Source organism: Sceloporus occidentalis, unplaced genomic scaffold (assembly GCF_023333645.1).
Source record: "Sceloporus occidentalis isolate IW3139 unplaced genomic scaffold, rSceOcc1.0.p SCAF_2, whole genome shotgun sequence".
NCBI classification, from domain to species: Eukaryota; Metazoa; Chordata; class Lepidosauria; order Squamata; family Phrynosomatidae; genus Sceloporus; species Sceloporus occidentalis.
Genome location: NW_028316982.1, coordinates 95,888,746 through 95,914,776, shown reverse-complemented (window position 1 = coordinate 95,914,776; position 26,031 = coordinate 95,888,746). Strand labels below are relative to the sequence as shown.

At 39.8% G+C, this 26,031-nt stretch overlaps 1 protein-coding gene across 5 annotated transcripts in view; it reads left to right on the top strand.

The window, feature by feature from the left end:
* Positions 1-26,031, top strand: part of LOC149318735 (protocadherin-15-like) — a 952,040-nt gene that overhangs the window by 783,729 nt on the left and 142,280 nt on the right. For all 5 annotated transcript variants that reach the window (XM_089510367.1, XM_089510370.1, XM_089510366.1 and 2 more), the window contains one exon: positions 17,869-17,985. In XM_089510367.1, the coding sequence (XP_089366493.1) occupies positions 17,869-17,985 (117 nt within the window). The remainder of the gene's footprint in view (positions 1-17,868; positions 17,986-26,031) is intronic.

The window sequence follows — 26,031 nt, the reverse complement described above, 5'->3', positions numbered from 1 at the left end:
AACCAGCCACGTGATGCTTTGAATTCCGGGGTGGCTGGCTCCTCCTGGGAAGAAGTTCCTTCACCTGCCTCCTTGCTGGCCAGGTCTTCGAAAATGGTGGTGGCCTTCTCACAGATGACCGAGGTGGTCACAGTGTCCCCGACTCGCTCCTTTTCCTTAATCCAGAGGAGCAGCAGGCGCTCCATCTCCTCGTGCTTCGGTGTCCTCTGCTTGGCAATCGTTGTCACGCCTTTCGCTGGAGCCACAACGGCTCTGATGGCCTCCTTCTGCTTGAGGACAGTGCCAATTGTCGAAGGGTTTCGTCCATACTCCTTGGCAATGTCCACCAAGCGCACGCCCCTCTCGTGCTTGGTGATGATTTCCTTCTTGTCCTCCAAGGACAAGGGAGCCCTCTTCTTTTTCTCACCGCCGCTTTTATCTGTGGCTTTCTTGGGAGCCATAGCTCAAGCCTAAAGAGGACAAAAGGCACAGGCACTGAGCAAAAGCCACAATTGGAAACCACCCCCACCCCCATGGTCACACTCTCTGGCCCAAACTTGCAAAACTCACACCCCACACTCTCAAATCATCACAGCCATGACCAAAGCACCCAAGAACACTAACCCAAAGGCCAGAAACCCCAAATCTAAAAATGCAACCCCAAAGTCACACTCTCTGGCCCACATGGGACCAAGGCCAAACATGCAAAACTCACATCCCACACTCTCAAATCATCACAGCCATGACCAAAGCACCCAAGAACACTAACCCAAAGGCCAGAAACCCCAAATCTAAAAATGCAACCCCAAAGTCACACTCTCTGGCCCACATGGGACCAAGGCCAAACATGCAAAACTCACATCCCACACTCTCAAATCATCACAGCCATGACCAAAGCACCCAAGAACACTAACCCAAAGGCCAGAAACCCCAAATCTAAAAATGCAACCCCAAAGTCACACTCTCTGGCCCACATGGGACCAAGGCCAAACATGCAAAACTCACATCCCACACTCTCAAATCATCACAGCCATGACCAAAGCACCCAAGAACACTAACCCAAAGGCCAGAAACCCCAAATCTAAAAATGCAACCCCAAAGTCACACTCTCTGGCCCACATGGGACCAAGGCCAAACATGCAAAACTCACATCCCACACTCTCAAATCATCACAGCCATGACCAAAGCACCCAAGAACACTAACCCAAAGGCCAGAAACCCCAAATCTAAAAATGCAACCCCAAAGTCACACTCTCTGGCCCACATGGGACCAAGGCCAAACATGCAAAACTCACATCCCACACTCTCAAATCATCACAGCCATGACCAAAGCACCCAAGAACACTAACCCATAGGCCAAAAACCCCCAATCTGCAAATGCCACCCTATGGTGAGACTCCCTGGCCCACATGGGACCATAGCCAAAGTTTTAAAACCCACAGTCCACACTTTGAAAACAGCAAAGAAAAAAAAAAAAAAAAAAAGCAAGCCAGCACCCCAAGCCCATAATCCACAAATCAGAACATGCCACCCTATGGTGAGACTCTCTGGCCCACATGGGACCATAGCCAAAGTTTTAAAACCCACACTCCACACTTTGAAAACAGCAAAGAAAAAAAAAAAAAAAAAAAAAAAAAAAAAAAAACCAAGCCAGCACCCCAAGCCCATAATCCACAAATCAGAACATGCCACCCTATGGTGAGACTCCCTGGCCCACATGGGACCATAGCCAAAGTTTTAAAACCCACACTCCACACTTTGAAAACAGCAAAGAAAAAAAAAAAAAGCAAACCAGCACCCCAAGCCCATAATCCACAAATCAGAACATGCCACCCTATGGTGAGACTCCCTGGCCCACATGGGACCATAGCCAAAGTTTTAAAACCCACAGTCCACACTTTGAAAACAGCAAAGAAAAAAAAAAAAAAAAAGCAAACCAGCACCCCAAGCCCATAATCCACAAATCAGAACATGCCACCCTATGGTGAGACTCCCTGGCCCACATGGGACCATAGCCAAAGTTTTAAAACCCACACTCCACACTTTGAAAACAGCAAAGAAAAAAAAAAAAAAAAGCAAACCAGCACCCCAAGCCCATAATCCACACAGCAAAAGCATGCTCACACTGTCTCACCCCACAAGAAGAAGGTAAAAATCCATCCACCTACCTGTAGAGAAATTCCTGATGGCCGGTCTTGATCCGAAGAGTACACCTGGCAAAGGCAGAACAAGTCCAAAGGCAGAAAGCCAGGAAAAGTCCAGACCAACAGTGGAACCAAGAGTTAGAGCTCAGAAGAAACTCTTCCTCACACAGTCCACAAGGCCAGACAAAGGGGCCAGATCAATGGAGGCCGGCTTTTGTTTCTGAAGCCAGGCCACCCCCCCCAATTTCGTTAGCCAATCCAGATGATCAGCTTGATTTCTCAAGCCAATCACTGCTGCTAACGAAATTCAAAATTCGCGCCAAAGCTAACCCCTAACCCAGCCCCCTTAGATTTCCGTTAGCCCTGGAAAGCCCTGGAAAGCCTGTAGCTGCACTTTGCATCATTTGAATTTCGCGCCGAAATGCATTTCGTAACCCGAAAAATATTTCGTAACCCGGAACAGTTTTCCCCAATCCAACTTTTTCGTATCCCGGAAATTTCGTAAGCCGATCATTTCGTATCCCGAGGCACCAGTGTAATTTCAAATCCAGATAAATCAATAATGAATGAAAAAAAATTCAGCCTCAGAAATTATCATTAACTATCAAAATAGTTTCAGATTTTTAGGTTTTTTGTGTTTTTGGGGGGCTATGTGGCCATGTTCTAGAAGAGTTTATTCCTGACATTTCGCCTACATTTGTGGCTGGCATCTTCAGAGAATGCTAGCATGGAAGAGAGTTGGATATATATATATATATACACACACACACACACACACACACACACACACACACACACTGTGTGACCCAGGGTAGGGAGGAGTGATTTCTACATTAATCTGTGTATTGTTATTTGTTGATGGCAAGACCTTGGGGTGGGAGAATATGCAAAGAGGATTAGTATCTGCTTAATTAGTGATCATTGTCTGCTGGGAAACCCCTGACCCTGGGAGATTTTTCATTTGCAAATTTGCAGATTTTTCATTTGCAAATTCGTTGTGTCTTCTTTTTGCTATTTTTCAAGACTGGTTTACATTAAGGGTTTCCTCTTTTCTGTTGAAGTTGTCCAAGTGTTTGTGGATTTCAACGGCGTCCCTGTGGCACACAAGAGACATCACCGTGCCACTTCAGAGTGCTAATGGTGCCTTAGAAACGGTGCGGAAAGGAGCTGCATTTTGCGGCTCCTTTTTGGAGCGGATCATTGCTGCACCAACGTTCCGGGGCAGAAAGGGGTGTCTTGCCACCCCTTCCTGTCCATCTGTACAGAGCCTCAGTCTGCAGTGTCTTTCATGTTCCTTAATTCGTGTTTGAACACTGTGTTTGGTGGTCCCTGTGTAGACTTGTCCACAGCTGCATGGTATGCAGTAAACTTCTGCAGCTGTGAGAAGAGGGTATCTCTTGTCTTTCACTGAGTGCAGCATTTGTTACATGTTCTTCGTTGGTTTGTAAACCATTTGGAGGTTGTGTTTCCTCACCAGTTTCCCTATTCTGTCCGTGATTCCTTTGATGTATGGTAAAAATATCTTCCCTTTAGATGGTTGCTTGTCTTCACTCCTCTGGGTTTTTCTGGGTCTCACAGCCCTTCTGATGTCTGAGCTGGAATAACCTGTAGAGCCCGGTCTAGGTGTTCAATTCATCTTCAAAAAAGTGGGGTGGTCTCCCTGTTCACCAAAGTCCCCATAATGGACACCATGGCACTTATCCAACAAATTTTTCCAGAAGACATCACAGCCCTATTCAAATATTGCCTCATCACAAGCTATTTCCAGTGGGACAATGGATTTTATGAGCAGAGAGATGAGGTAGCAATGGGAAGCCCTCTGAGCCCTGTGATAGCAAACATTTACATGGAACACTTTCAAAAGCAAACCCTGGAAACAGCACCAAAAGAAGCCCACAACTTCGTACCGATATATGGATATAGTCACCTATTATAACACTTTCACCATTTGGAGCCATGGAGAAGAAGATCTGGCTGTTTTTGAACCATCTGATCAACATGTACCCTAACATCCAATTCACAATGGAAAAAAGAAAAAGAAGGAACATTGCCATTCTTGGATGTCCTAGTCATCTGCAAACTGAACCAACAGTTGGGCCACACAGTATACAGAAAACATACACACAGAGAGAAATACCTGCAGAAGAACTCCAACCACCACCTAAGACAAAAAAGAAACACAACAGATCTGTGATCCCCACTTCTTGGAAGATGAATTGAAGCACTTAGACCAGGCTCTACAGGCTAATGGTTATTCCAGCTCTGAAAAACCCACAAAAAACTATGGATGCTGGCCATGAAAGCCTTTGACTTCACAGTTTCAGATTCTGTTTATATTCTGAACTTTGTGGCCATAGTTTCCAAGAATGAGATTAAAGTAAAATATTTTTAGCAGTCATATTTAATTTTTTTATCATACTTGATTAGTTACATGTAGTAAATCATTAATATCTAAAATTTGAAAACATTCTTGTGTTACTTGGAACAACTGGTTACTGTATGATTTTAGTGTCATTTATTTATTTACTTCTTTAATAAATTTCTTAGTCACTCTTCAAGCTAGCAGTCTTACAAAGGCAGTGTACAATAAGGTATACAATTCTAAATTAACAGAACAAGTTCTTAAAATCATTACTCAGTTTTAAATGTGTTCAAGTGAATCATGTAAAAAAGTCAAATCTAAAACTTAGATAACCATCAAAGGCAGCATATATAATGAAAAAAATTATTTCAGTTTCAAGTCATCTGCCTGTCCTGCAGAGAAAACCAAGCTCTATAAGGAACAGTTAAAGGAGGGGGTATGATTAAATTGCAGAAAAATGAGAAATTGTATTATTATTTTATTGCTCTTAATTTTATTTATACCCTGCTTTCCCCCAAAACTGGGACTTCATGTAATTTCACTCCACTGGTTCAGGTCCTACTTTCTGACGCATCAGAAAAACAAGATTGCTCCATCTTCTATATGACAGTCCTTCAGAATGGACTCATCAGGAAAAGGCAGGGAAGAGGAGGAACGGGCACATGCGTGCCTCTTCCACCTTCTCCCTCACCCCATGCCTGCGGAAATGGCATCAAGTGCCATTTCTGGCACATGTGGCATAAGTTCGTCATCACTGTCCTATACCATGAAGATTCACCCTTCTTTAGGTTGGTCTAGAAGAGGCTGAAGACATGCAGTGAAGCCACAGGAAGTGGTGTGGAGCAAAATTTTCCCCTGCCCTCCCTCCAGTTACCTTCCAATGCTATAAAGAAATATAAAACATACTATTCACAAAGTGAGTAATAAGATCTTTCTGATTTTTTCTTAAGTATGCATAATTCTCTGTTTTTTTGCTCATTATTTCTTTTATGCTTTCCAAAATTCATATTCTCACAAAATCTTTAACAGCATTTCTGGCAGATACATTTGTTCTCTGCTTTCCTTTGCAGAAAAGAAAGGCACAGGTATCCTGTACCTATAATAAGAAGGTTTAGCAGATATCTTGGGCTTCACTTTGGTGTTTAATTGTCTGTATAAGCCTTTTACTGCCTCATATGCTTCATCAGGAACATTATCTTTTAATTTAAATAATTAGCTTCTTTAGGTCATGCAGAACATTGAATATATATATATATATATAGAGAGAGAGAGAGAGAGAGAGAGAGAGAGTCCATTGTATCCGATTAATAACAGGATTGTATTAGCTCAAGGTCTGTTTAGTTTAAAGAGAAAATATAACAGAAACTTACCATTTTTAGACTGCCAGATGAAAAATTACCACAAAGGGCACTGGAAAATCTTTGTAGTAAGACAAAGACATCTGTGGAGCAAAGTCACATACTGTATTATAACAGTAACCCCAATTTACATTTTGTTATCTCCTTGCCATATCATGAAGTCAGATATATAGGTAATGTGTTAGACCATTCTGGAGAAAATCATGATCTGCATGCAAAGCACCCTGCAAGCATTTATTATTATGTCAGTGCAAGTATTATAGGACATTCCAGAATAGAAAGAGGTGAAGATGAATTCTGATACTGCCTCCCCCTTGCACCTGAACAGGTGGAAGAGGTGTTGCTAAAGGCAGAGGCAAGAGGGAATAGGTTAGCCATAAAATAGCACAGCAAACAGTTGTGAAGGAGGGATGAATGATACTGAGTGAGAGTGGTAATCTTTCATTGAATTATACCCACAATCCTGTTTTATAAACAAACAAAACATTAAGATGAGCTCAGATTAAAAATATACTAACAATCCATCACTTTCCTGAAGATGCCATAGAAAGTTTAAATAAAATTTTACTCCTAGGTTATCAGTAGTTTCTTACAGTTTAATTCTCATGGCAAGGGCCATTCTTCATGATGCACTGACTTCAATCACTTCTGGTTTAAATTCACCACCTTTCTTGGCCATTCCTCGACCTGTCACTTGCAGTTAACAACTCTAATCTCAAGTCACACAAATAAGAAATAATTCTTTCTCTCTCTTTCTCTCTCTTTCTCTCTCAACACACACACACACACACACACACATTATATATAAATTATAATTTGCTATATAATAAAAATTAAGTGGTCATTATCTTTCTAACAAGCTCCTTGTTTACATAAAATCATTGCAGTTATACTGCCAGACAGTTCCAATGACATGACTTCATTGGATTGTAAGCCTGAAGGCAGGAAACTAAGTCTTTTTGGTTGTTTTTTTTTTTTTTTACTTATAAAGCTCCATGTACAGTGATGGTGCTATATAAATAAATGTTGTTGTTGATGATGATATACCTACACTCTTAGGCATTTCTAGCAAGTATATTTGCATTATAAAGCACATGAGAAACACCCAGGCTTCCAGGCAATCTTTTGAAAAATGTGAGAAAAGATGGCCCACAAAAGTGGTTTAAGTTTTAAAATATGTGCGTTTAAATTATGGAAATAGTCCATATTTCACCAGCTGTAGATTACACAAATAAATTGGATTATGAAGTCACAATATGCCTGGTGCACTTGTCACAGTGCCATGACCATGGCCCCTTTATTTGTTGAGTATTTGTTTTATTTATTAAGAGAGAGTAGACTAATCACAAGCAAAGTAATTAGCATTTGCAAGTAGAAGATGAGCAACAGCCAGTCCCACACAGAGTGTACAAGAGGAACAAACCTATCATGCTTATGGTTAGGTCCATATGCTCAGGCTAGGCCCACAGTCAGTGTTGCTTTCAGTGAGATCAAGAATGGGAGCAGGAGAGCCAGTGTGTGATACAACTTCTCTCGTCCCACTGACTGAGTGTTATGTCCAATGCATAATAATCCCATTACTTGTTTAACACTGTGGAGACAGCCAAAGAGAGTTATCAGTCTCTTTGTGGGCTGCATTTGACATGGTGGGCCATCAGCTGTCTTATATCAAAGAAAATATGGTGAGCCATAAACTGTGCTTTATCGAAGAAAATATGAACTAATCCTGGAACCAGGCTTGACTCATTACTGCAAAACAGAAGTGAAATCTGCTAGGCTATTCATATGGCTAGTGTCTGTATTCCTGACAAACTACTTTGTACCCTTGAGTATCAGATGCATGAAGGGGCTATTGAATCTTATGCCCTAGACTCTTATGCAGTTGGAATGTACATCACATGTATATTTGTAGTGCTTCCTACAGTCAGGATTCTCTTCTCTGTTAAGGGAACCTACATGCATATTTATTTCAGGCTGATGCTAGTTGGAGAGCAAGGCACGTAAAATAATTTTTCATCCTTAATACAAAATGGATGTCACAAAATTATTGTGTTTCAAAAGAGTAGGAGAGGGTCTATTTCCCCCATAAGCTTTACTTTCTTAAGTATTAAATATTAGGTCAGCTTTCCCCAATTTGCTGCTTCTCTGATTCCTTCAGGTTTTGACCATACTAGCCAAGGCTGGTAATAGGTAGAGTCCAACATATCAGAAGGACAACAAATCGGCTTTAAGCAATCTATCCATTAAGCTAAGAAGTGCAGGGGTCAAATCTTAGTGTCTTGCAGAATCCTAGTTGTCTACTTTTCTAGTTGGGGAGATGGGAAACTATTTTCTTTTTCAGACTGCTCATCAAAATTCATAGGAGTGTGCTGGCAGTGAAATGTTTCATTTTTCTATTTGCTTTTAGTTTTGTGGTTTCATTCATTTCATTTTCCATGTTTTGGAAGTATATTCAGTCTCCCCCCTCCCAATTTCTCCCAAGTTCATTAGTGCATCTGTTCTTATGTTGGTTTCAATGGGAGATACAGCTGTTCTTCTACTTTTCAGCATTTTCCATCCAAATAGCATGAAGTCTTCTGCTAGCTCCCTGAGGCATGAAACATGCCATTTTTATACAGATTGAATAAATAGCAATATAAAAGGGCCACACATCCTATAAACTTACCATTACTTTCAGTATGAAGCACACCTGCAGCTCTTATGGTTATAACTTCTGTATATTTGATCATATTGACATGCAATTTTTAGAAATTGCCACACAGATACCAGTCTTTCCTGCTTTCAAACAGAGATAGAGAAACAGGCATTAAAAGAAACACTCTAACATATAACTGTGTCCTCTTTCCCCCATCTCAATAACCTATCTGTGATTTGGAACAGTTTTTTCCCCAAATTGAGACTTCTCCTTTGCTAGTTTCTCTATTCTTTCTTGTCTTCCTTTTTCTTTGACTCTTTTGTGAACTGTGTACAGGATTATACCTTATTTCAGTGCAAAGCAATAAAAAATAGGCATTTTTGTTTCAATTTTATTAATCAAATGCCCCATTTGTTGATAAATTCATTTAATTTGCCTTTCATTTCTTGGATAAAAGTATTCTTCTGTAAGTGTTTACATAACAGATAAAACAGTGCTATTATAGTGTGATTCAATCTTTCCCAGCCTGGTGCACATATCGAAAGCAACAGATTGGGTATAGGCTGATCTAATTGACTTCCAGATCATTACCTGTTGGTTTACCCATAACATCTGTTTTATCTTCATCTTGTATAACATGTCATTAGCTATCAAGTCCCCTATTGACTGGCGGCTGTGTTATCTCTTCAAATTGCTTGCAGTCTCCCAAGCATTATTTCCATGTTGCAGACTTCATTGAAATGAATGAGGAATGCAAAAGCTTGAGCTGAGTAGCCAATAACCATTGGACCAGTTTTAGACAACCTTAGCTCATATCTGGCTGTCTCTAAAATATATGTCCCATTGTATCCTTCTCTGACCTTGTTGGTGTTTACTGTACTTGTCTCCTTTTTCCAATGTCGGTGTCAACTTCTTGTAGGGTACACTCCTTTAATTATTATAAAGATGATTTGTCACTTTAGATTTTGATGGAAAGGTGTTGGCTGATCTTACTAGAGATAAGATGACAGCTCAGAGATGGCTTCAGGAAAACTTGTCAGTCTTTATTTTCACTATGGCATAATTCCAAGGCTAGAAAAGACAGGGTTCATAGTCAGACTTCATGGACAATCCCGCAGTATGGCACTCTTCATATATACTTAGGCATGAAATCTGAGAAGAAAAGTATGTCTTTGTCTACTGCTTTCAGATTCTATCTGAAACAAGAAATACAACAAAATTTCTCCAATAACATCAACATATAAAAATAGAAAAGCCTCACTTTGAATTTTGATCAACAGTGACAAGAAAGTATATACTGGGTACATTCCAGTAAAAAAATGTTCATATAAATACTTGACTTTCTTGTTTGAAAAATTAGAAAGTATAACCTTATGGGACCTTTAGAACTTTTGTGTTAGATAAGAATCAAGGACTTTGGTTTCATTGGAATCATTGAATTTTTTTTCAGTTTTCACATTTGATACGCCTCTTAATTTGTACCAAGAGAAAATCACGAGGAGAAGGCTACAAAGGCACATGTTGTCAGAAAGGGGGTGGATTATCCAATGACTTTCATTAATGTTCTACTTCTACACCAAGAAATTGTAGGGTGACAGCAAAGGGGGAAAACCTGAGAGAAGTCAAACTGGATTTGACATGGACACTGTGTGAATGCTTTTTCCATGGAGCTAATGATATCAAAATTGACTTTCCCAGCATTTTACCTTTGGATTGCCAGGACACAGAGATTATGATTACATCTTGGATCCCAATGTGAACAGTATGGATTTTTCTATTGCCCTCAGTGCTCAAGCGCAAAAGCTCACCAGGGAAACAACTCAAGAAAAAAGACTCAAGAGTACATTTCTCTTCTGAATGAATAAATAAAAACACTATTGCCTTTACACTAAGGATTCAGGAAGAGGTTCTGAGGGTTTTATTTGTTAGACCAAACTCTGGGTTTCCAGGTGTTTTGACAGCATCTCCTAGAATCCCAGACCATTTGCCAATGGCTTCTGGGAGCTGAAGTTCAAAATACCTGGAGGACCAGAGTTTGGGAATCACTATGTTAGATCAACTGGAAGCATAGCTGCTCTCTCTCTCTCTCTTTTAAGTAATTATCCATTGTAATGTAAACAGTAATTTATTTCAAGTTTATTTAGGAGATGAAATAGTGACTGTTCCAACTTTGACTGAGTATACAAACAAGGTTGCTGGGAAGATTTAGCCTACAAAATTTTTATTATTGCAAGCTGGCTAGAATGGTTTTAATGGATGTATATGGTTTTTAATGGATGCATATGGTTTTTGTATTATGTAACCTTATGAATGTTGTACACCGCCCTGGTTTTTAGAAGGGCGGTATATAAAATTATTATTATTATTATTATTATTATTATTACATTGAGTGCTTCATCCAAACTTCTTCTAGTCAAGGGGTCAAGGGAAGGGAGTTGAATAAACAGAAAAAGATAGAAGTTGACAATGTATGCACAAGAAAAATAGTAGTCTAATCGTGATGTAGAAAGCCACATTCACTCACCTTTGTTGTAGCAAATCTGGGGGATTCCTGTTGTCATGTACCTTCAACTCAACATCAACTGCTGAAAACCTATCCTAAGGTTTTCTTGATAACATTTCTTTGGTAGAGGTTTTCCATTGCCTTCCCCTTAGGCTGATACAAGTGTGATTTACCTGAGGTCACCCAGTGCTGAATGGGAATTCACACCAGTGAGAACGGGGCTGAATGATGCATCCTTCAGGTGGAGCAATTGGTTGAGCCAATAAACAAGTAACTAAGTAGCTGATGTAGAATACTGGCACTATATTTTGAAGATACTGCATCAAACAGATTGTCTTTTCCATATATTTTTCATATTAAATAGATATTTAATAATGCTTCTATTTTATGAGTCGCTCATACAAAAAGCATTATTAAGTATGTGATTGAGATGGAGAAAAATCAACATATCAGTTAATCCAAGTACATAACTAATACTCCCACTCAATTATTTTCAGTGTTTTTGAAATAAATACACATAGAAATTCCAAAGCCTTCTATTTGCAGAGAGAAATTACAAGAGTTTTGTATATTTTTTCAATGACTTATTTTGGGACTTTTAAAAGCAAAAACATTGCATTTTGCTTAAAATACAGCATTTTTGGTACAAAATGGGCTTTTCTGCAGATAAGCAATGTGGTTTATAAATGTCTTCCAGTTTAGTCTAAGAAGTTGTATTACTAGTTCCATCCAAGAATTTTATAAAGGTTTAGTGTATATACTCATGTATAAGTTGACCTCATGTATAAATTGATGGCAGGTTTTTTTAGCCATATTATAGATTTTAATATGCTCCATGGATAAGTCAAGGGTAAAACTTAGGGGCAGCTTCCATTTTTCCACCCAGACATTCATAAAGGCCTTTTGCCACTTTACTCAGAGAAAGGCATTATTCCTTTTTTGATAAAAGTTAAGATACAGTATTAACTCTTATCAAAAAAGAAACCATCCTCTTCTCTGAGACGAGTGGTGAAAGGTGAGAGGTTAGTCCATCCTGGAAGAAGCTAAAAGAAGCACCAACAGCATCTTCTCTCTCTGCTGTGGTGCTTCATCTGGTCTTTTTGAATACCTGGGTCAGAAAATGGAAGTGGCTCTTTGCCATTTCCCCTCAAAGGAGTACGAACAGAGTAGAGGAAGTTGATGCTTCTTTTATGTTCTCCCAGGATGGACTGTTCTCTCACCTTTCCCCACTCAACTCAGAGAAGGGGATGGTTATTTTTTTTAATAACAACTTACATTTTGATAAAATACCTTTTGATAAAATGTAAGTACAGTACTCACATTGACCCATTCATAGGTCGACCCAGGTTTTTTGAGTTGATGTTTTAACTAAAATTTCTAGATTTATAAACAACCATACAATAATTCCGCAAAATGCATTCTATTCATCTTACATACATTGTGCTTGTTACTTTTCCTCTCTTTTGAGATTACAAAGCCTTCTTTAAAAAAAATGTACTGCATAGCCATAACTTTTTATTCAAGGAAAATAACTGAACTTTTAAAACTATAATTTTGCGTAATTTTGATTGTTCATATATAAATTTCACAAGCATTGAGTGCCTTTCCTTCTGGTAAAATTACTGTTATATACAGTCTTCTTAGACTCTTAATATAATTCTTCAAAGGTCATTCAAATAACTTTTTTAAAGTAGTAAACTTAAATTCAGAGACATTAGAATTATGTGATGTATAAGCAAAATCATGGGGAAGAGTTTTTCCTGAACTTTACCCTTGACAATTAGAGAAGGATGGTTGGATTTTTTTTCTTCCACCTTCTCCCTGATATGTTAGTGCTCTGCATGCTAAGTTGCTTTTTAAATATAGAAACACATTTAAAACTATTAATGTCAGTCTAGAAACTGCAATGTACAGTTCCTCTCCTAGCTTGTGCTTTCCTCATTAATAACTTTTGTCGTCTTCATCACTTAATGATGTTGATTAGCCACATGTGTCCCCAGTTTTCTTCTTTAAAATGTTGGAAGGTATGCTGGTGTGTGTGTATTTGTGTATGCACACATGTACATGTAATCTATATTTAGTCCACATGTTAATGAAATGAAGTGATTCCATGTAATGAAAAGGGAGATGAAGTCACAGCAAATTGGGCTGTATGCAAAAAACTGCTCCCACACACAGCTGCCACGTCATAATTGTCCATGTGAAATGTGTGGGTGTTAGGAGCATAGGTAGCATAGGCGGGTTACAAACCGCCATAAAGTACGCGCTCCGCGCGTACTAGGGTTAGGAAGGGCCGTATTAGGGTTAGGAAGGTTCTTACCTTCCTGACAGCCCTTCCTCCCAGTACGCGCGGAGCGCGTACTTTTTTGCGGTGCCCATCCACATGGGCGCCGCCATGTTGACGTACTGGACGCTGTGCGTCCAGACGTGTCGCGGCGGAAGTGACGTCGCGAGGACGCACTCCACCCCTCGCAGCGCCACTTCCGCGTTCCAAAAAGGAGCGGCATTTCGCCGCTCCTTTTTTGCTGCGCAGGGAAGCCTCGCGGTCTGGCAGCTGGGGCTTCCCTACGCAGCGAATGGCGGCGGCGGGAAAACGGCCCCTTGAGGGCCGTTTGTAACCCGCCATAGTTTGTGGCATCAAAGCCAGAAAATCTCCCCCCTCTCCTTTAATCACATGAAGTAATTTAACATCTTATGTTGTGAAACCATGAAATACATATTCTAGAATTAGTACCAGTTAAGAAGACTTTGGGGCTCAACAGACTGTCCCAAAGGGTGGCACCATGCAACCCCTTTCCTTGCTGGATTGGGGCTGTGGTAACCACATGACGCAGCCCTGACCTGGCCTTTCTGTGGTGCAAAAATAAGCCACTTTTTGTGGCTCCTTGTCGTGCTGTGGAAAGGGTGCTGTAACCACCGCCATGGTGACTTTTATCACTCCTTTTGGTGCCTAAACTGGAAGAGAAATAATAAGTCATTCCTGTCACTGTTCCTTTGTTAGATGCATTGCTAGTTCATAGTAATGGCTAATGGTACAAATGAAGAAAAACATAAAGAGATGGTTTACAAATATTGAAAATCATTTGTGGGTGGTTTTTTTTTAAGGAGTCACAAGAAGTTGCAGAAATTGACATCATTCTGCAGCTAAGAAAAATGAGCTGGTTTCAAAATTACCATATTTAAAATTAGGAACCTTTGGATTGGAGTAAAGCTGCCCCAATGTCACAATCCATTAAGACACATGTTATAGCATCTACATTCAGGGGTTGGGAATTTCCAGGGACTCTGTATTGGAAATCCCCCCCCTCCGATCCTATCAAGGGCCATGTCCCACAGTAACAGAAGCAATGGCATAATCTCAACTTTAAAAAAAAAAAACACTTTAAACATAACACTTTACATAATATAGACCAACATATTACATAAAACATAAAAAGATAAAAACTTGGTATTGGTACGTATATAGGGATGCAAAAATTGGTATGTATGTATGCAAAATCTTGAATTTTTAAGATGAAAATAAGCCATACAGGAAGCTTGTCTACAGTGCTTTTAAACAGAATCATGTTCCTGGACATCTCCACAGCATGATTCCCTTTAAAAATAAGCTGCCTTTAAAAAGTAGCCATTTTTCCTGCCACTACACAGTGAAGCAACCACTGGCTTGCTGTTGGATTAGTGTTGGATTAATCTTGCTTAAAAAGGACTAAGTTCTTCCTTGAAAAACAAAGTCTTTCTCTGTTGTGGCCTGTTATAATATCATATGGTTTGCTCCTCAATTGACTTTTGGCTTGCTCTTCATTCCTGCCTCCAGTTTGTTCTTTACTGGCTGGCCTAACTATTGGATTTTCTTTCCCATAACCCTGCTATAGGAGTGGGGTGAGGGTCCTAAAATAGTGACTTTGCTACCATGTCTTTCCCCCCTCTACTTCTGCTTGTGTATTTTTAAATAAGCAAATCTTACACACTCACACACAAAAGCATAAGCCTCTAATGCTTCCTTTCCCATAATAAATTGAAACAATATTGCACCTGAAACTTCTCTCTACTCAACAAACTCAGAACGTGCAACATGTTGCTCTCAAGCCTTGAAAAAATGCTTAGAAAAGACAGTAGGCTAATGCTAAAATATTGTATACTTAATTAAAGGGGAGCAGAAAAGACATTCTCCAATTAAATACTGGAGGCTGGAGTAATCTCTATAATCTTCTGAAACACAAATCACAAAAGCTGCACCCCTTGAGTTGATGTGACCCACATTATTTAGCAGCTCTTTCAAATGAAACTATTGCTGTGATGGAGAAGAGGGGGACATCCTCTCAGTTCATTTCAAACATTCTGTGTGTATAAGTATTCCTGGGAGCAAGGAAGTATTTATCTAGACACCAAAAGAGGAATCTTAATTTTGACATTGATTTACTTGTCTATGGAGCTTACTGCATGAACTTTAAGGTTGGAGCTGGGATGTGGGATGGAGATGGGGATTATTGCATGTTAAATTGACTAAGCTTTATGACTTTGAAAAAATGCTGGCCGAGCAAGGCTGGGACCTGACTTGGACCTGGGCTGCTGGTGGGCAGCAACTGGGCAGCAATTTAGCATGCAATAATCCTTGCCTCCATCCTGCATCCCAGCTCCAGCCCAGAGGCTGGAGCCAGTTTTAAAGTTCACACGATAAGCTCCTATCTATGTGTCTAAACTGTAAACATGCACTGATACTATCCCAAAGATTTGGCATAGGATGAGATAACATCTAAAAGAAATTCCCTTTTGTATTTGTAATACTTTATGCTGCTAATTATATAACTTTTACCAAGCCAAATTCATATCTAAGAATAGTCACTGCTCAAATAGATAGTTTTGGGACAGAAATTTTGTCGGCTTTCTATGTGACTATATGTTTCTACTTTTTTCCTTCTACTGATCTGTCTACCTTTGAAATATAAGCAGGGCCTTTTAGTCATTTCCCATAGAAGAGGGTGTTCTGTACAATTCTTATCAGAGGGCATGTATAACATTTCTCTTTTTGGCATTTCTATTTATAGTCTCTGATTTCCCAACACGAAGGACGTAAGGACATGCAGAGGATGAGCACAAATGTTTACACATTCTGTATTTGTCATCTATTATTACAGAGCAATATTGATGAAGAAAAGGACATAACAGTGTTTAATAGGCCTAAATATGTTTCTTCTGAAGTGTATTTCTATCACATATATGCTTTGAAAAGGTCAAAAAGAGTATTTACACTGCTATCTTGGTTCAGTTATTGTTCAAAAACTATTAGCATTCAAATTCACATTTTACACAAAGGAGATTATAAGACGGGTGGAAATCGAACTAGAAAAAGCCATACTCCCAGCAAAGTCTCACGAGCGCGCTGCGCATATCCAGGACTTAATGCATGAAGATCCAGGAATGCTCCAGCAACAAACCATTCCCAGGACTTCTTCATGAATGGTTTGTTCCTGGAGCATTCCTTGCTGTGCTCCTGTATGTTCAATCTGTCCAGTGTCCATAATGCACACAAGGCTATTTTCTTTTGAACTAACTGCAGTCACAAATCCAAAGAAGGTTTTGTTGTGTATTTTTGCATATCATAGGAGGGGGAGTAGACTGGTCCTGGGAATCCCTTCCATCTGTATGATTCTGTTAATTTTTTCAGTGCAAGCCAAAACTTAGATCCAATGAGAGTTGTCCAGTGCCTCTTCCAGTTCAGTCGCTTATTTGACCAGCAGGTGCTGTAGCATAGTTCAGCTCTAACAAAGCAGTTTAGAAGCTGGTGCACCACTAGGAATGTCTCCACCTTGTATAGGAATCTAGGGGCTTGTCTGCACCGGCCAGGATAATCTAGGGGCAGCCCGGAGTGTCCTAGTCCCACAGCTGCTGCAACCTGACCCAGTTACCTTAGCCTCTGTTTCTGAGTTGCAGCATCTGTCTGCATGGGCATCCCACTAGGCCACCCAGCACATCTATTGATGCCATGAGTTGCTCACTTCTGAGATCAGAACAAAGTGCCCAGCAACAGACACATGCTGGGCTCCTCATTTTGACCTCAGAATGAGTGACCTGCAGTGTGGAAACAGAAGACTCCAGATCTTCACAGAAGATCTGGAGTGAAAGCTAAGTTATTTTACTCTGTGTTATGTTTTGGGTCTGGTGCAGAAGAAGTTGCACATAGTCCAGACTGCCTACACTAGAATTGGGGTTTAAGCTTGACGATATGGAACAAACATAGGCAATGTCAAAATTGCAAGTATTGCCAGAAGGTTTGAATTCTTCAAATGATTTGAAGCAGTTCTTCTTAAAAATAAGCTGCACTAAATGGTGAATTCCAAGATTTGTCTTTGGGTCCCATGATCTTTGTTTGCTGTCAGTTTACAGGTGCCATGTATGAAGACCCTATAGCATAAGGACTTCATATGTATACAGTCTGAAGCCCAGAGATAATTCCACATCCCACCAGTCCCAAGATGGTTAGAGTACAGCTACAGAGATTTTTTAGGCACTTACCCATGCCTCTATTTCCTGTCCTTCCAGTTCTACCCATTCGGAGCATTCTAGCCCTAGCCTCCTAAATCCAGTATTGCCTCTGGGCAGCTATGAATGTGCTATGAAAGACTTTGAGCTTGGGCCAAATTTTTTGATCAGTAGTTATAGTTTGTTGTATTCAGTGTAGGGTTTCCACCAATGCTTTCTATATCAATCTGAGGCTGAAATTTATTATCTTCCTCTTGAGTGCCAGTCTTATGTGAGGATCATAACATGATTGAGAATTCTGGAGTTCTGACAGTAGTAAATGGATTCTGTAATAGAACAGACTGAGTGAGTCTGTGTCCTTAATCTCATTTCAGCTTTTGCAGTAAACTCTTAATTATGTTTTGCAGGATATGAATGATTACTCCCCAGTATTTAGCAAACCTCTCTACAGGGGAATGGTTGCCCCTGATGCAATCAAAGGAACTGTCATCACAACAGTGGAAGCTGAAGATCAGGACCCTCCGGTAAGCAAAAAATTGTGCTTTAATACACTGCACCCAAGTGGTTCTTTAAAAACCATATAAATGGTCTTAATCCTCTGGGTAACTGAAGTGATATATTGTTATTTTTTACATAAAGTAGGTCCTGTACTGTCACGTACATAGGCTGCACTTCAGTTATTGTTTTCAAAACCGATAAAACCATAAAATAGAGTTCTTTTATCTTTCCTCCATTCCCTAGTTTCTCTTATGATGGAAAGATTTCTATACAAAATCTTATCAGGCTTTACTGTGCAGACAGTAAACAGCAATAAGAAAGGAGGGGGGAAACCATAATTGTCTCCCTTTGAAATTCCTCTGTAAAAGTTTTGAAAGGTGGTTGTTTCCTTGATTTGCAACCATTATAAGTCTTTCATGAGATAAGACTATTGTAAGTCTTTCATGAGATCTATCTCTTTCATGAGATACTTATGCTATAGGGCCTCGTCAGAATAGGCTTTTTAAAGAAATAAATGCAAGATTTGAATATGGTATAGCTTATTTTGGAGCAGAAATCTTCCCAACATCAATTTCCAAGAAATGTTAAACCTGGTATTTTATTGACAGTGCTGTGTGCACCTCACAGAAAATTTCTAGCTTGTCAAAATTCTGAGGAATGTGATCAGAGAATCCTATCTGGTGACTTTAAAGTTCAATTCATTCTACCAGACAGGTGAACATTTAACTGCTAAGAGGCATATTTTCTTGATTTGTTGCTTGTGTGAGAGTTCCACATTTCTGAAAAATTCTGGTGGATCTCTTATGAGTTCTCATGCACAACCCCTGGTTCTGAAGCAAAACAAATCTCTAGTGTAGTTGCTCTTTTATACTACAAAAGGAGAGGAGAGGGAGAAAGAGACACATCTTGAGATGCTGTAATTAAAAACTTGGCTTGTTTTAAGTTGTAGATATTTTAAAGCCTTTTTCACCCCTCTGCACCTCTCCAGAAAAAGACTTAACAGTGCACACATTTAACTTGCATTTACACATACATACACAGACACTAACAGGATTAATGAATGTGGCCAGAGTGTGGTAGGTTCTGCTTACTGTTTGCTCCCCACCAAAGGTCTCTCATGGGGCATGGTGTTGTTGTTGCTATATGTTCTATTGGGAGAACAAAGTTCCCCAAAAGCAAAAATCAGTGGGTTTGTTTTTTGTTAATAATAATAATAATAATAATAGGATTTATTTATATGCCGCCCAATCACTGGGAATCCGGGCGGCTTACAACAGAGGGGATAATAGACATGTTCCTAGCCATTTTTGCTTATGGGGAGAGGTGAGGAAGTGGCTATAAATGGGATATTCATCACTGTGCAGGCAACAAGATCAGCCATTGTGCAGGAAACATTGTTGTGGTCTGTTCCTGTACGGATTCTGCAATAAAATGTGACTACAGGGGTCTAAAATATCGCATTGTTCTACAAGAGAGTTAACATACATTTTCAGAGGCGCACATGGTTTATCTAGACTACCATTTCTTCATCACTACAGTGGCCATTTATGCTGCTTCTGTAGCAGTAAGGGAGAAGAAACATACTAAGGCTTTTCCCCCTCATTTGCTGAATGTAGCTTCAGATGGAGATTTATTATAGACATGTTCAGCATTCCATTAATGACTAGACCAAATTTCTTCATATGGGTTTTAGATTAGAAAAGGCTATTGTTTTATATTAGAAGAAGCTATTGTTTATGCTGTCAAGAAATTGCTCTTTGGCTGAGCTCGTTGAGCTGACATTTCCCCCATCAATCTGAGGATAAGTGAACTTGCCCATTATTACTACATTTTTACCTCCTTTCTTTTCTATCCTTCCCTTCACATTAGATTCCATCCTGCTGAGATTGACACTCCTTATTGTCTTAAGAGAAAAGCAGATTTTTGTTTGTGCTTATTTATGGCAGATAGCTCATGTTTATTGAAGTACCATAATGCCAGTGAAGGACACCAAGTAAATGTAGCCAATCTTATCAAAACACTTAAGCTCCAGACTAGTCATTCAACAGCAATCTGTTAGCAGGGGGTGATTGGGCCATTAGGACAATCAAAGAGAGCATGCATAATTTTCTTGGGTTATTTATGAGTAAATAAGCTTGAAGATGAGGTGTTCAGGGAGCCCTGTAGTTCTTTTAATTATGCATTCCTGTTGCTACAGTTGCAATGATATTTTCCCTTTTGGCTTTTTAAATACTGTATTGGTTGGTGCAATTTTGGAGTTTGCGAGGAAATGCTAAGTGCAAAGATCAGCTTGATTCCTCAATTATAGGTACAGGATGTTTAACAGAAAGATTTGTTGAATGGCTCCAAGTTTTGCTTCTTCTTTCAGCTATACCTCTTCACTTACTTTCCTGTTTACTGGTGGCAATTTCAGCTTTGCTGACACTCTCTATAGCTGCTGCCACGCTACAGAATTAATGCAGCCTGAATCCTGGGATTTGTAGTTTGTTGTGGCACCAGTCCTCTCTGACTGTTGATGAGTAGAAACTCAGCTCTAAAAAGATAGTTCAGGCACATATGCATTGTTTGTTTAATCTTTGGCCAAATTATGCTAGGAATGTGTATTGGCCAGAGGAGTGGTCAGATCATGTCCGCAGAGACCTGTAGAACAGTATAGTGCTACCATATAGGGAGTGGCTAATGAATGTGTTATCAGTAAAGGTTAAAATGTAACTGCACTCTGAATTGGGTGCTGCTTGTTTTTGCATCCTGAGGTGCCTGACAGCCTATTCTCTACGCAGTGGAATAAAGTTGTTTTTACTCCAGATACCTGCCTTGTCTTGTTTTTTGGCTTGGCTGGGCAAGTAGAAGCAGAGAGAGTTTCCCAACAACACTGAGAAGGCCAAATAACCTACAAAACTACAAATCCCAGAATTCCACAACAATGAGCCATGGCAATTAAAGCAGTGTGAGACTACATTAATTTTGTAGTGTAGATGCAGGCAGATTTTCGGATGCTGCTTTCTCTTCACTGTTGTCCTTCTTCACTGAAGTCACTCCTCTCTGGATGTTGAGCTACCTCCTCATTTGTTCCTGCATGTCAGAAGCTTGTTCACTTCTTCATCACTTCTGGGGTTTCATCTCTGAACCCAAAGTTGGAAAAAAATCTGAAGCCAAAAATGAGCCTCAACTGGTTAACTACTACATTTATTTCCTGAGTAACTCCTTAAACCCTCTAGGGGACCTGGTCTGTCACTGATAGCAACGGAGGTTATTCAATTTCCCCTCTCCTTTTCATTGTTGGCCAAGCAAGCTAATACTGGGAGCTGGCATCCTAAAAAGCAACTTTGACAAACTCTGATTTATATATAGCTTAGCATTACATTTTAAATTACTACAAATCATGGTTACTACCAGATACATGTGCTGTAACCGGGATTTGAAAATCTACATAAATTCTGATTAAAATTGGAACTCTTTCATGCTTAGCATCATCAAGCTACAGATGAAATGCTGGTTAAAGCATGTTAAAGCTTGTAAGGCAAAGGAAGCGATGTTTGTGCTGGTGGTAAATATGACCTCCTGTGCTTTCTTTTTAAGTGAAGCTTTGCAAATCCTGGTTCAAGCATATGTTCTTCATTTGCACACCAAAGCTTTGAATGAAACAATTGTTGTGTCTGCACTGAGTTGCTAATTATTTGATTAAGACATTGCCTTTGTTCTTATTTTTTGGATTCAGCTTTTAGCCATTTGAAAAAAAATTGTAATGAAAAATAAAATTCAATTATTCTATAAGCACAATTTTATATATTTATCCTTTTGGCATTGCCATGCTCTTGCAAATAAAGAACATCCTGTAGTGTTTATTTGTAAATAATTGACATGGACTTCACTGGAACTTATTGCATTCTAGAACCTTTAGCCCAGAAAAGTAACCTTTTCAAGCTCTGTTTCAAGTATAGTTTAATGTTATTTCTAAATATACACCAGCTATGGAACCATTGGCTGCATTCCTTCTGATGCAAATCTGCTTTAAAATACTCAGATCATATTATTCATAGGAATATTCTATTTTATTTATATGATTCCTTTCTTCTAACATGGAACCCAAGTTGGATCACAACGTAGATTAAAATAAAAATAGCAAGAAAACAATAATGGTCATTAAAATTTTGAATGAATAATTAACTAAATGAACTAACCTATTAGAATAGCTGTACTCAGTCTTACATCAGTAGTGAGTAAGTTACTACTTGGACTACAAGATTTGGTGTAAAACATTTTTCCCACTTGCAGCATTTAATCCACACAAAGTTAATGGTTACAAATTGCAAACTACCCAGTAACTAAGGGGCTTGACAGACGGGCAACTCTGTGCTGCCCCTTTTAGCCCTGCATCATTACTGCAGCCACCAAATGGCACAGCAACAATGTGCTCCCTCCCAAGAGCAAAAAGAAGCTGCCTAAAGTAGCTTCCTGAAAGGGGCACGGTTGGGGTGCGCTCATACCCCAATTGTGTCACTTTCTGCCAGCGCTGTTCGGGCGCTGCACGACACTCACACCATCATGGCACCACCTGTGTGGAGGGCGGCAAGCCATGATGGCTGTGTCCTCACGGACTAGGGATGCTGGGCCATATAAATGCCCAGCCTCATCTAGCCCTAGTTTGCAGTGAGGATGCCGCAAAATGCCCATCTGTACCGGGCCTTACTGAGGTCCAAAACAAACTGTAGAAATAATCCAGTTTGAGACCACTTTAACAGCCCTGGCTCAATGCTAAGCAACTCTGGGAACTGTAGTCTTGTGGGACATTTGGCTTCTCTGTCAGAGAGCTCTGGTGCAACAATAAGCTATAATTCCCAAGATTCCTTAGCACTGAGCCAAGGCAGTTAAAGTGGTATGAAACTGGATTATTTCTGCAGTGTGTTTTGGACCTTAGTTACTACTTACTAAAATTTACTAAAGTGACTTTGGACATATCATTCACATCATAACAAGACAAAATTGACATTTATATTAAAATGATGATACAATCTGGAAATATGGGGAAAAAAACTGGACTGTCCCACTTAGAATGGTATGTATGGTCAGCCTGATAATGCCATAAGTCAAAATTGAGCTGATGGCAATTAACACATTTAAAACACTTAAATCATAACAGTGAGAATAAAAGTACCGTTGGCCCTCTGTTTTCTTGGGGGATCTGTTCCGGAACACCCCCCCCTGCAAAAACGGAGGCTCATGCTTATTCAAGCCCCATAGGCTTGAATGTGCCCCCCCCCCCCATGCACGCATCCTTGCAAATAGCTGAGATCTCCCCTCAGCGTATTTTCAAGGATCTCAAATCTGCGCATTAGGAGGAGCGACTATACAGCATGATCCCTGTGCTATCCCCCAGTTATAATTTGGGGGCATTTGTTCAGGATACTTGTGGTTTTCTTTTGCAAGATAAAATATAAGACTCTTCACATATCCTAGTATACCACTTTGCATGACAGACAGGCAGACAAGCATACCACCCAAGATTCTAGATTTTAAAAACATCTTTAATACCTCTTACTATAAAGAGTGGGGAGGGAGGAGGTATACCTCCTAAATTTCTTCAGTTGTTATGTTCACAATGACAGTAAGCTAGTTTCTAGAATGACTTAAAGGAATATTTAAATGACAATAAATCTGAAAGATAGTAAAAGCCTCCCCCATATATATAAAACTGGGCTCTTACTACGTGTGTGTGCACACACGTGAACACAATTCTAACTCTCCCTTTGATGCTGTTCGCAAATCAGTTGCAAAGTTCCCAGTAAGTGTAATATTCTACTATTGTTTTTTTTTCTTATAAAAGAAAAGTTGCTTCATCAGAAGTAGTGATCTTGTGCCACCTTTATGAATTCAGTAACAAATCACCTAATGTGCAAATGTTTAATGATAATTGTAGGTTTTAGTCATTGGAACAGAATGTGGTTGTCTGTATTCTGAATCAAATTATCTGCATTTGAGTAATTTCTTGGTAATTGTATTTTGGGGGAAATTATTAAATAAGGTTGCCTCCTAACATCAAGAGTGTAATCATCTTTGTACATTCTAATCCTGCTGGGGTTCCTTGCGGTTTCAAGGATCTGATGATTACCCATTTTAGTAATAGGCAATATCTTAAATGCTAGAACACTGGAAACTTGTAGTGATTAGATACAGTAGCCAAGAAGAAAGGCTTATTGACCTGTGGGGATTACTGGTAAAGATTGTGCTTCCTTTTGTGACCCAGTGGGAAGCCATAATGCGCTTTTGAAATTGGAGATGTACAGTAGTCATGTTAGTCTGAAATATCAATATGCATAGGGATATTGTATCACAATTTTCTCAAGTCAGAAAGCTCCTGGTTTCAAAATAAGGCTACCGGAGCTCACCTGGGACCTTGGTTACAGCCGGGCTGTATTCGCCTGACGGCTTTGGTGGCAAAATCCTTGCAGTAGAACCTGCCAGTCCCCTAATTTAGGCTTGAATTTGTATGAGGTAAGCCGAATTATTTAAGCGGGGCGATAAGCTCCTGTGCAAAAGAGGTTTTAATATAGCTTTCATAGACTTGATCTACTCCCTCAAACTCCATGCCTGTAAGTGTACTATGCAAACTGGTATGCATTTTCGCACATTCACATTGGCAGTTAATTGTTTTCACTTTACTGCACAAATTCACATCTATTCAGATCTATTCACACTCCCTCTGCAGAAAATGTGCAGCCACCCAAATATATGGATGTCAGCAGATACTATGGTAAAAACCTTGAAGCCTTTTCCCACTGTTAAGGAGGGGCTGGAGGGGGAGGCACAAAAGCTCAAACTCCTGCAAATTGTGTGTGAATGGATCACATTCTATTCCACTGGAATGAGGAATATTTTAAATGTATAGAATAGCCCCAAGTTGAGCAAAGTTTATGCTACAATTTATTTTGCACAGTTATTCTCAAAGGTACTACAGGATCCCTTTACCTGCTTTTGAAACTTTATCTTGTATGTGTTCCTCATTACATTGATTTTTATAGTGTAAATACACAGTTTTGACTTTGTAGTGTGAATGCATCTTAACCATACCTTGCAGTACAGTAAAACAGAGATATACCACTGCAAACTTACATGGGGATGGAAGCTCATTAAAATGTGGCTAGATATGAATCAGATGTTGTTGGACACATTCTCAAAAGGATGTCTTATGATATGTGAAAATGGGATTTTAAAATTTATGTGTTAGGAGAGAAGCTATTGAGAAGCAAGTGGGTTGGGGGCCCAAACAGATGTATGTGTGTCATTTTACTTCTGTTTATATTATACTAGAATAGATTGTATAACTGCAACAGCTTTCAACAGCCTTATGTCCTCCAGCTGTGCCATCATATTAAGCCAATAGGGCCGATGGCCATGATGGCTGAGGTTTATGGAGATGTAGTTGAATTGGAGGTTAGAAAAGTTAGTTCATGGAGTACAGTGTCCATGCTGACTGGGAGATTCTGAGAGCTGTGGGCCACAAAGACACCCTCCCTTCATTCCAACTGCCACTGCTATGGACTTTGAGGGAGGGAATAGCGTAAAACATCTGTCTCCATCCAGTGAAAAGACAGGCCCAACGCCATTGAGCCTATCCTTAAGAAGAAGAGCCCTCCTTCCAGTCCATCTCCCTTGGTCCAGGCCTCAGAAGGAGAGAATAACCACTGGATCTCATCCCCTTCCCCACCACCATTCCCTTCTCCTTTCATGGCGTTTCTTTTTACATTGTAAGCCTGAGGGCAGGGAACCGTCTAATTAAAAATAATAATTGTAAGCCACTCTGATGGCCTTTAGTGCTGAAGAGCAGGGTATAAATACCATAATAAAACAAAATAAATAATAAATAATAAAAATAAAACACCCCAGCAGAGAGAATGGGAGGACCACAGTGACTATCTGGGGACAGGGGAAGAAGAAGCTGCTGGTTCTACTGCTACTTGTACCTCTGCATTCCAAGTGCCTTCTAAGAAGCAGAGCCCTCCCTCCAGTCCATCTGGTGCCATCCGACCATGGAGGGAGAGATGCAGGTCCAGCTCTATCAGGTCTGGCCTAGA